The sequence below is a fragment of the Candoia aspera genome, chromosome 1 (genome assembly GCF_035149785.1).
Source record: "Candoia aspera isolate rCanAsp1 chromosome 1, rCanAsp1.hap2, whole genome shotgun sequence".
Classification (NCBI taxonomy): domain Eukaryota; kingdom Metazoa; phylum Chordata; class Lepidosauria; order Squamata; family Boidae; genus Candoia; species Candoia aspera.
The window spans coordinates 235,215,256-235,227,541 of record NC_086153.1 but is presented as its reverse complement, the minus strand read 5'-3'; the positions used below and the strand labels follow the sequence as shown (position 1 = coordinate 235,227,541).

The 12,286-nt window shown below is 39.1% G+C and overlaps 1 protein-coding gene across 6 annotated transcripts in view; it reads left to right on the top strand.

Annotated features, from left to right (window-relative positions):
- LOC134487428 (NACHT, LRR and PYD domains-containing protein 12-like) overlaps window positions 1–12,286 on the top strand; it is a 310,626-nt gene that overhangs the window by 203,444 nt on the left and 94,896 nt on the right. The window contains exons 7-8 of one of the 6 annotated variants that reach the window (XM_063289223.1): window positions 3,556–3,726; window positions 4,284–4,454. The exons of the other annotated variants lie outside the window; for them this stretch is intronic. Of the exons in view, the coding sequence (XP_063145293.1) occupies window positions 3,556–3,726; window positions 4,284–4,454 (342 nt within the window). The remainder of the gene's footprint in view (window positions 1–3,555; window positions 3,727–4,283; window positions 4,455–12,286) is intronic. 6 annotated transcript variants of the gene reach the window in all.

Here is a 12,286-nt window from a genome sequence, read left to right as displayed (position 1 = left end):
TCGTATGGGGTAAGAGGAGAAAGAGGCAAACTCCTGTCAGGTTTAGCTTTGCTCCAATATAATTCAGATTGAGAAATGGTGCAAGGGAAGGGCAGCACTAGCAGGAATTAGCCACAGCCAGCAAAGTTTGGAGGTTCCCGTGAAATACACAAAATGGTATTGGAGTAAACAAAATCCTACTCCCCCCAAATAATAAAAACAGTAGATAGCACAGGCATAACAAAATCCATTGTAGGCAAAAGCTGAAAATCTGTAACAAATGTTCTGACCACCATCATTCAACTGTTTACTAAAGAAGTGTTTAAAAAAGAGGCTAAGCACTCTTCCAGAAGACCAGCCCAACTCTGGTACCTGAGAGGCTCACATAACAACTAACGTATGCTTTGCAGAACACCAGCCAGGCATTGCGCAGGGAAAGGCCCCTGCAGAAATTAGATGTCTCCTTTGTCCTGTAGCCCAAGCGGAAAGCCACTAGAGGGGAGGGTGGTGCACCACACTGAGTTAACTTCTGAAACATCCACATCCACATCATCTACATCTTATGGGAGGCTAGTAAAGCTTGTATGAGAGGGATGTTCATCTTTAGCATCAAGTAGGCAGAAACCCATGCAAAGGCAAAAACACATCTTATTAAATGATCTGAAAAAAATGGGAATGAGTCATAAATTAAATTCAACCTCAGATGTAAAACCAAAGATCAGAATGAGCTTGATTTACTGGAAATGTTTACAGTTATAAAAAGTTGAATACTAGACAGAAATATTTTTAAAAGGCAATAAACCAGACAAATGATCAATTATCGAAGAAACAGAATTAAATAGTTATTACTTCTGCTTGGGATGAAACCAAAGACATCTCTGCAACGAAAGAAATTCTCTAGCAATCCATGAATTACTTTTCAAAATTGTATAATAAAAAGGTATCTGATCTGGCAAAAATTGAAAAGTACTTGAATGGAATATTACTTACAAAATTTACAGATCAACAAAAATAAGCTCTTAATCAACCTATAAGAGAAGATAAAATTAAAGAGGCAATTAAAATGTTAAAATAAATAAAACTGACAGTATTTCTGCAATCCATTGTAAGACTTTTCAATAAATTCTGATTTAACCTTTAACTCAAGTAATGAATGAGATTCAAGTAGTCCCTGAGGAACTCCCCTCATCATGGAAAGAGGCTTTTATTTCCTTGATTTATAAAGAAGGAAAGGATTCAACTCATCCTGAAGCATACAGACCCATCTCTAAATGTGGATTATAAGCCCTTCATGCTATTCATGATTTTTCTTGATGCTGAAAAAGCCCTTAAGAATTTGGAATTGACCTTTTTGATTGCAGTTCTCAAAAACAAAACAAAAACAAAAAAGGGCAGTGGCTCTAATTTTTTCACTAGGATACAGAGTATTTATAAAGAATAAAAAGCTACCATTGTCATGGATGGTCTTTCATGAAAGCAATGCGCTACACTGAAGGGAACAAGACAAGGATGTCCTCCCTCTCTTTTATTTTTATTAGCATTAGAACCATTGGAAATCCAAATACAGGGAGTCCTCAGTTAAAGACCGTAATTGGGACCAGCAATTCCATCGCTAAGCACCACAGTCTTAAAGTGAAAAATTGTGATCATGCCAGCTTATGATGGCAATTTCAGCAGTTCTGGTTGCAGTCATTAAGCGAATCACACACAGTTGTTAAGTGCAATGTTACATGACCACAACTTGCGACTTCCTGCCAACTTCCCCGTTGACTTTGCTTGGCAGCAGCTGGCAGTGAAAGTCACAAATGGCGATCATGTGACCTCAAAACCCTGCAGTCATTGTAATTGGGTGCTGGTTGCCAAGGTCTCAAATCACAATCACATGACTGGGGGATGCTGCAATGGTCACAACTTCAAGGACTGGTCATAAGTCTTCTCATTCAGCGTTGTTGTGACTTCGAACAGTTGCTGAACGAGTGGCCACTAAGCAAGGACTACCTGTATGTCAAGAAAGTAGAATCTTAGGAGTCCAATTCATTGCACAAGAACATATTTTGAATTTATTTGGTAATAATATTGTACTACCAATTGCTCAACATAGTGTTTCCTTAACAGAATTGATGAACATATGCAACAATAAAGAGAAAATTCAGATGTGGATAAGGCATTTGATAGAGAATGAAAAGCAATTTGTGTATCAGCTAATAGGCTTTAACCTTACTGATAAAAAGGTCAAATGTTTGGGAATTTTTTTGACAAAAATGATAAAGATCTCTTCAAGAATATTTATTTACCAACTTGGAAACATATAACAACAGATCTTTGTAGATGGAAGAAATTAAATTTGTCCTAGGAAGAATTGCAGTGGTGAAAATGAACATTTTTCCAAGATGAATTTTTCTATTTCAAATGATTCCAATTTTTATTAAGAGTGAGGTATTAAACGACTGGCATAGACAAGTAACAAATTGTATATGGTCTAATAAAAGGCCAAGGGTTAAATTCAGGAACTTGCAGGATTCAAAAGAATGGGGGGGTCTAGCAGCTCTGAATTTCAGATTGTACTATTCTGACAATAGACTAACATAGATTTCAGAACAGGTAATAGTTCTTTATGGTTCCATCACTTCTATAGGAGGGGTAGGCCTTCCAGAAGGGTGGAACAGATATATTTGGGTTGATAAACACAGAAATAAACAATGTTTAAGAGATCAAATAGTATTAAGTAATTTATTGCATGTTTGAGGCAAATACAAGAAAAGAGGAAGTCCAGATTTTTTGCCTCTTGCATCATTACTGAATGTCTATTTTTATGAAGAGGAAGGTACTAAGAAAGTTTCTTGGTGGACAGAAAACAACTTTTCAGATTACAAGGTTTTATTGTCAACAGGAGGAATTAAGGTATTTCAAGTCTCTTGCTGCATGGTGCTCTTCCACACCTAAGTGTTTTCAGTACTTCCAATTAAGCAGCACAGCAACAAAAGAACTGTGGTAACAAGGAGGAACACTGAGAACCTTGTCTGAATTTTAAAATCTTATAACACTCAATAAAGGAATAGTTATGGGGATAGAACAGTGGGAATTTCAGTGGAAAAAACATACTAAATTTACCTTGAAGATTATTATATCTTGGATTTGTTGTTATCTGCCTATATTTGTTTATTCATTCAGTCGCTTCCGACTCTTCGTGACTTCATGGACCAGCCCACGCCAGAGCTTCCTGTCAGTCGTCAACACCCCCAGCTCCCCCAGGGACGTGTCCGTCACCTCTAGAATGTCATCCATCCACCTTGCCTTTGGTCGGCCCCTCTTCCTTTTGCCCTCCACTCTCCCTAGCATCAGCATCTTCTCCAGGGTGTCCTGTCTGTTACCACTTTTATTGGGTGTTTTAAAATCATCATCTGTACCATCTATTTTTATATATTATTTTAAACCTGTGCTTGAATCAGTATTCTTTTTCCTTCCATTCTTCTTTGAAAATTATAAGAACCAGCTTGTAAAAATAAATAAAAGAAAATGCAAAGAAAAATCAAAACCAGAAGATATAATTCTAATACTTCTGACTATTCCCTGCAGTTTTGAAAGACTGGTGTTTACACAATCCCTCAGAAAGCATTTTGCAGAAGTTCTCAGGGAGAACCAGAGATTGAAAAACTTAGAATTGACCCTCGAGTGCACTGATGACGAAACAATGGAAATGCTGTGTGAGGGGCTCAAACATCCAGAATGTAAAATAGAGACACTACAGTAAGTGACTATTTTTTTCCTTTCAGTTTGATGTGCACAATTGTCTCTTGACTGTTTGTCTTCTGGAAATATATCCAGGGAGAGGCAGTTCAGTTGCCATATATAACCACGTTCTCTTCAGTTCCTACAAGAATACAGTCCATGCTTTGTCTTGTTTTTCAAGAAATAATTGTAATTCTTTGCACTTTTCCCTATAGGCTTCATATAACATTCCCAATGACATCCCGCATGAGGCAGCAAATACTCTGCAGAAACCAGAACTGGAGAAAATTAATTTTGCCTTCGAAGGATAGGGATGACAGACTAGTGGAACTGCTGTGTGGGGGGCTCAAACATCCAGAATGTAAAGTAGGAAAACTGTGGTGAGTGAGAAGTGGGGTTTTTTCCCGCCATTTTGATGTATGTTGCTTTCTCTTGAGCTTTCAGTTCTGGAAATATATCCAGGGAGAGGCAGTTCAGTTGCCATATATAACCATATTCCCTTCAGTTCCTACAAGAATACAGTCCATGCTTGGTTTTCAAGAAATAATTGTAAATTTTTGCACTTTTCCTTATAGGCTTGATATAGGGTTCCTGACCGAATTCTGCAGCACGCATCTTGCAGAAGTACTCAGGAGAAACCAGAGATTGAGAGAATTATTTTTGTCTTTTGAGAATAAAGATGTCAGAGCAGTGAAATTGCTGTGTGAGGGGCTCAAACATCCAGAATGTAAAGTAGAAAAACTGTGGTGAGTGAGAAGTGGGTTTTTGTTTTCCATTTTGATGTGTGTTGCTTTCTCTTGAGTTTTCAGTTCCGGAAATATATCCACGGAGAGGCAGTTCCAGTTGCAGTATGGAATCATGTTCTCTGTGGGTCCTTCAAGAGTACGGAGTTCACATTTCTTTTCAAAGATGTTCTAACTCTTAAGACTGTTCTCTGCCAGCCTGATGGAGAGTCTTTGAAAGAATCCCACTGCAGGGATCTTTCTCAGGAAAAAACAGGGAGTTAGTTTTGCTTGTCTGTGCTAAAGATGACAAAGAAATAGAGGCACTGTGTGAGGGGCTCCAACATTCAGACTATAAGTAGAGAGATTAATGTAGGTGAGCAGTGTCTTCAGTCTGATCTAACCATCTCTTGATGGTTTCTCTTTCATAAACATATCCAGGCAGAGGCTGTTCCAGTATCGACAAATAACGATATTCATTCCAGGTCCTTCAAGACTACAGTATGTTCATAATTGATTTTTTAACAAGAACTATTTGTAATTTTTTGACTACAATCTCTAGGATTGATGGAGGGTTCTTGAAAGAATCCTGTGGGAGACACTTTGCAAGCATTCTCAGGGTAAACCAGCCCCTGAATGAGTTGTATTTGTACTGTGGCTCCATTAGTGAGAACGAGGAGAAGCTGCTGTGTGAAAAACTGAAACATTCAGGGTATAAGTGTAATAAGCTATGGGAAAACATCATTTTATTCTTTTCTTTTTGATTTGTATATTGTTCCACAGATTTCTTAGGTTCATTTTGTTTATTACAGAGGCATTTTACTTTAAATCATATTAAGTTAAATATTTCACTCCTGGTCTTTTGAACCTGTACTTTTTTTGTTAATGCAAAGTATTTACTTATTCCATTATTGTTTATCTCCTTGTTTAACAGAAGCTTGTGATGAAGTGTTTTCTGCCTCTTATTGAGAAAGAGGCATTGAGATCTTTAAAGCTTTCTTAGAAGTAGAAAGAGAAGACATAATAAATAAACTGCTGGGGTAATAATTAAAACCTTCAGATCCAGCAGCAAAATTCTCACATTAATTGCATCCTTTCTGTGCTTGAGACCTTCTGAACTGTCACTCAGGCATTTTCTGAACATTGGCCTTGTGCTCTTTTGGAATTAAGAAGAAACCCATTTCCCAAAATAGTCCGAGTGACAAATGAGTGGGGCAAAGAAGGGGCAAAAGGTGAAGCAAAGGGAGCTCATTGGCGCCTCTGGGGAAGCTCCCTCTGCCTTCATCCAGCACCTTCTCCACCACACTGACCTGCTAGCAGGACTGTTTTTTGGAGACTGGTGTGGTGTTCTTGTAGAAGGCTACTAGACCCATGTTCAGAAACAGCAGAATAAGAGCTCACACGCATGGTGGAAGGGTTGCAAGGAGCATCCTGGGTGCTTCTTTTCACCGCACTTTGGGTCCCTTTGCTGTGCCTGTGACCTTTCGTATGGGGTAAGAGGAGAAAGAGGCAAACTCCTGTCAGGTTTAGCTTTGCTCCAATGTAATTCAGATTGAGAAATGGTGCAAGGGAAGGGCAGCACTAGCAGGAATTAGCCACAGCCAGCAAAGTTTGGAAGTTCCCGTGAAATACACAAAATGGTATTGGAGTAAACAAAATCCTACTCCCCCCAAATAATAAAAACAGTAGATAGCACAGGCATAACAAAATCCATTGTAGGCAAAAGCTGAAAATCTGTAACAAATGTTCTGACCACCATCATTCAACTGTTTACTAAAGAAGTTTTTAAAAAAGAGGCTAAGCACTCTTCCAGAAGACCAGCCCAACTCTGGTACCTGAGAGGCTCACATAATTCAAAATGAGAAGTGGTGCAAGGGAATGGCAGTGCTAGCAGGAATTGGAGCCAACGTAGCAGCCCAGCAACACACATTTTTCCATGCTCTTGCCCTTTTAATTTTATGTTATTTTTAAATAGTGCATTTTAGCTATTTTTTTTAGTTTTAGTTAAATTAAATGTATTAGGTTATCATAGATTTTAAATTAGATTTTTACTATTAGACTATTTTAAATAGATTCACAATTTGTATGGTGAGACGATTGTGGAGTAAAAGATGCAAGCAAAAGTGTTTGAGCAGATTTGAATAACATGGGACAAGGAAAGGAACAACATAGAATCAGTCCAGGCTCTTTCTCCTCTTCAAAGTCTGCTAAAAAACCAAAGATAGAAGAACTTTTTACATGATAGGAAACTGTAAGTAAAACAACTCTTCCTCCCACTTCGAACAATATGTAGCCCTTGAATCACTTGAATGGGACTTTCAAACAGAACTGAAAAAACAATAGTTGTTAGACCTCTTACTATCTGTCAGGGATGAGCTAAATGAAAATTTGGACTCCCTCTCGGACTCTCAGTGTAAGCCTCCAGTACAACTTGCTAGCTCACCTAATAACCAAGGAAAATAAAAATAAGTTTAAAAATAAGATTCAAAATCAGAATTTGGAGAGGCTCCCATGGGAAAATACAGCAGAATTCATGGCAAAGCAATGTCTTCGTACAGCTCAAACTGTTATCTCACTATTTGAGCAGCCATCAGCTATAAAACGTGACTTAGATCTGCTGAAAAAAGACTTTGAGGCTTTTGTTCAAAAATACGCAGCTGGACCTGCCGCCTCCATTAAAACTAACGCGTAAGCTTTGGCAAAGCAAGATGTTCCTGGCACGCACTCTGATAAAGGGCAAGTCGTTAAAGTAGAACGAAGTGGCAAAAGTGTGCAACAACCAAGTGACTGTACAAATAAATCCCTACTCTCTGATAAGGTAAAGAGTGGTGGTCTTATACAGACCAACACCTCTCTGGATTCAAAAGAGGAAATTCCCTGCAAGCAAAACCGTTTACTTCAGACACAGCAGGTTGCTCTCTGTATCTCCCTGAATAGTCTCAATACTGGACATTGGGAGTCTAGGAGAGCAATCTAAACCTCTTTAGGGCAACTTCTGCACTGTCACTACAGACAGATCTATGTGCTATTTAATGGCTTCCTACTGCATAAAACCAAAAATGGATTTTGCTATCTTTTAAACAGTCTACTATTCCACTAATGCTATTTAAGATGAGACCATACTTAGCATCATTTCAAATTTTCTCCATCAGAGTTTTTTGCGATGTAATAATTAATTCTTTATCTGGCTTTGCTTCATCTAGACTCCATACCCACTCCAAAACTGTAACAGAGGTTAGCAAGCCCTCTTTCCCACATACGACCTTGAAAAAGCAAGGCAGTGGGAGTCAGCCATTCTTACAAAATGTGGGTGTGTCAGATCCAGCTGAGGCCGGCCTTATCAGTGCTTTTGGTTCTCTGCCCAGGAAGGAACAAGATAATATAATACAAAAGCTGGAAAACCTTAAGAAAACCTTGCTGGTCACTACTGCTACAGCAGAACCACTTATTGACCTTGTGTCTCCAAATACTGACACAAATTGCCATTATTCGGTGGACAATGAAATGGATGGAAATCACCACCCAATAACAATAGTTCCAGCCTTTATGGGAAGAATGGGGAGCCTGCTGGAGAGTGCCAGACTTCACTAGCTATTGAGGAGGGAGTATTTCCCATATCACAGACAGATGCTAAACAATGCTCTTTGGATCTTAGACCTTTTCCACATGATGGCCTTTTATTACACCTCTTGGAACCTAGTAGCCTTCTTTCCCCAAATTAGATCTGGATACTGCTACTGGAAGCTCTAAAATCATCCAGCTGGAAACTACCCCTCAAACTCACGGGGAGTTACAACAGGCAGCACTAGATGAAACTCCAACTCTGGCCCCATTCCAGAAGAAAGACTCTGTATCTGCAACTAATTCACTGTTAGTACCCTCAGACTCTAAATGACTATCCTACAGAAGGGGGCATCTCTATCCTCTCCTGGAATGTTGCAGGCTGGAAAGCAAAGATGTCAGATATTTCATTTATGGAATATATTTCTTCTTTAGATATTAGTTTGTTTCAAGAAACATGGGCTATGGAAGATCTATTACTATCTGGATATATTCCCTTTACTTTGAATGCAATTCCCAGTATAAAAAAGGACAGATCATCAGGTGGCTTGAGTTCTATGGTTTCTGTTAAACTCAATATCCCAGTATGATTAGTATAAAGTCTACTTGCTATTTACCCTGTGATCAGGTTTGCATTTGTCTTTTTTCCTTAAGATGCTCTGGTGGAGGCCTTTCCCAAAGGGATGGAAGGTATCCTAATCCAGACACATTTTGGAAAACAGGATGGATCAAATTCTCTTGGAGGGCATTCCTTGGCCTCAGGGGAGTGCTTCCTCCTGAGAGAACTAGCAGGCTTCTTGTTAACTTGTTACAAGTAGCAGCTATTCAAACTAGCTCTAATTTCCAGCTTTCGAGACAAACTCTGCCTACCACACGGCAACCCTCCCTCATGTATTTAGTCAAGCCACTGGGATCTACCCATTGGGATCTACTGTCTTTCAGTGGAAAGGAAAAAAAATTAGGCCCTGAAACCAGCATTCAACTAGCATGGAAAGGCTGATATGCTATTGGATACCTGTTTCAGCCTTTCAATATAGGGCTGGGTCCTGGAGATCCCTCTGGTGCTGCTCAAGGTGTTAAGCAACCAGAGTGAGATCTCCTGGGCTCTCCATTTATCAGATGGCAGGCAGCAGAGCATAGGGAAGCCTGGACCAGCAATGGGGATGCAGGGCTTCTGTTGCTTCTGAATTTGAGATAAAGACAAGGATTAACTTATTTTTCACCACTCTTCTTTTCAAGATAGACATGTATATAGGTAGAATACTGCATGCACAAAGCACCATTCTGCTACTAAAAAAAATGGCTGCCTTAAAAATAGAGAAATGTTGTGCTGATGCTTGCATGAGATCTGAACAGCTTTTTCCTACAGTGATTGTTTACAAAGCATGCACAACAACCTGCCTGTTTCATAAGTACATACATGCAGGATTGGATCTAGACTTAGTCATATATAGACAAGATCCACTGAAATCACTGGATGCAAATGAGTTCTGAGATGTATAAGACTGTGATATCTTGAAAGATTAAATCCATTCAGTATTTTATCATCATCATCAAATACCACAGATAATATCTTCAGTGCTTGGCATGTTCTGTTCATCCTACTGTCAGAACATCCCCAGTTGTGGAACTCAATCTTCTAATACCCAGACTTGGACTTTGCTGCAGACTCTTACAAACCCCAAGTGCTGAGCAGATTGGGGGAAGCCCGGGAGAGATTTCAATTGAGCCAAGATAAAGCGATGGTCTCTCATTCATCCTGTCTGAAACCAAAATCTTCTGTGTAGCTCAGCCGGATCCAGAGCGCTACATGAGCAAATACATGTACTGAAATGTTACTTGTGCATTCTCAGTTAAAAGAGGGGTCAGTAGCTCTTTTAAATACTATACAATAGAATCTGGCTATGTTTTTTTATAATAGAAGCCGATCTCACTTTTTGAATTGGAGATTTAAAAACCAAACAAAAATTGTAAGTGTAAAGTATAAAATTCAATTCAGGTAAACAGATGACATTTCAGATAAAAATAATTTCCAATGCTTTATAAAGTTTTTTTTTCAAATTTGATGGTTGCTGTGGAGATCACTCTTAAGCTACTAATTTCTTTCATACTTTTTCACCTTCCTGATTTGTCGTAGAAGTTTTTTACAGAGCCTTAAACCAAACCATTCCTTGAAGTCTTCCCAAAATAAACCTTTTCTCTTGAATCAAAATGAGCCTTTTGATCAATCCACCATTGGTTGCCCCACTCAGTAGGACCCTTGCAATTAGTCCATTATTGGCCCCAGTCACATCTTGGACAGGAGGAGAAATCACGGAAGAGCTTCTTGGCTCCCGATTGGGCAGGGAGAACCGGGCTGGAAAAATTTGGGGTGTGGGAGGGGCATTGCTCAGGTTCAGAGATGAAATAAAAATGTGAGAAAAGTATTGACCTGATCCTGGAAAAAAAAATGATGCAGACCAATTTGAGAAACACTGGGACACCAAGAATTAAAAAAGAAGAATTCCCCTCCTAAAAAGGATAGATTTTGTAGGGATAGCAAATCCTCCCAAAGAGAATGAAAATCAAAGTTTATGAATCAGACCAAATGTACCTGGAAAGAGTGAGATGAAATAACCACTGGAATTATCTGGGGTTGATCAGATTATATTTGGAGGTCTGGGTCTGTCCTCAGAGATGATCAGGTAGGTCTCTGCACAGCTCTGATAGAGACATTTCTGGGGACTTTTGTTGAGAGGTTAAAATAAGATTTTTTTTTCCTTATAGGTTGAATGGAAAAGATATTACACAGAATGAAGAATGGAATGACGAAGTAATGGTGTGTGGGAATGACCTTGGGAGACAGGAGGAAGAGCTGCAGCCTAGACAATAGTCAGACAAAAGGCAGCTGAGCCCACAGCAGGAATGTGGAGGTGGCAAACGTCTCAGAAGGGATCATAACAATTTTTTACATTGTGAGATATGTTATCCTCCTTTGAAGTCTGGAGAAGGAAATGATTAATTAATTAATTGATTAGGTGCCATCAAGTCCATGTTGATTCCTAGCAACCGCATAGATCAAAATTATTCTGTTTTCTTTGATTTACCACATTGCCATGGAGGCATTTATCTCTTATCGGAATTTATTGGAATGTAAAACTAAGTACATATAATTCTGTGCAATTCTATGACATTATTACTGTTCTCACATATCTGTGTTGTAAAGTAGGATTCTGATCAATAGAGGAACTAGTTTTATTTTAAGAGAATATAGAAAAAGAAGTATCTAGTGTCAGTGAAAGTTAGTGTTACCTTTGCTGTATTTGAGTAACAATCTCCCTCAATCTCAATCTCCATCTCTCTTTCTTACTCTCTGCACACTCACCCATCCAGCAGGAGTTGAAAGAGTTGTATTTCTTACTTTCCTGGTATACTGCAAGATAATGTATTTGTTTTCTTTTATTTCTGTTGTTTTACTCTCAAAGTTAAAAATTTTATGTCAACACAAGCAGTCTGACAAGAACAAAACCTTTAGAAGGTCATTTATGCCATGGTTGCTCATCGGAGATTTCAAAATGGAGAAAGCCAAATGATCAAAAGATCAAAGAAATGAGTGAAGTTTAAGACTAAGAATTCAATGTTGGTAGATAGCCAGATGTCAGTCTGTGAGAATCCAAAGAGATAACCAATGAAATCTGGGGGAAACATCAACAGCCAAACAGCCAATCAGATGATGAGACATCGTGCTCATGTCACAAAGGGCTGATCTGCATGGCCAGGTTGCCCAGTCAGGTGTGCAGGACCCCAAACCGTTTCTAGCAGGCGAGATCAGGTGACGTCCTGCCCTCATCCCCAGACCAGCACCAATGCAGTCCCCCCTCCTCTCTTGCTGCTCCAAGATGGAAGTTGTCCTTTCTGGCTTCTGCCAGCTCCAGCGGTGCTTCCCAGTTTGCCTGTATTGCTTTTCTTCCATCTGGGCACCTCCTACTGGGTGCAGTGGCAGGGATGGCCCCTCATCCAGGTCAATGGTTGGGCCTGGACCGTTTAACCTCCAGTTTACTTTTGTTTCACTTTCTCATTTCTCTCCCCCATTCCCATTCACCTCCAGAAATTCACCAGTAAAGTAGTGAAATTTATTTTTATTTTTTCTCCCTAAAAGATTTCAGTTTTTCAATTGAATTGTACAACTTGTATGTTATATTAAAGGTGGAAAAAATTCTGAAGTGATTTATCTTGGTCTGATTTTTTTACATCTCAGAAACCTGGCATTTTAACAGGGGTGTGTGGACTTTTTATATCCACTGTACCTGTGTCTG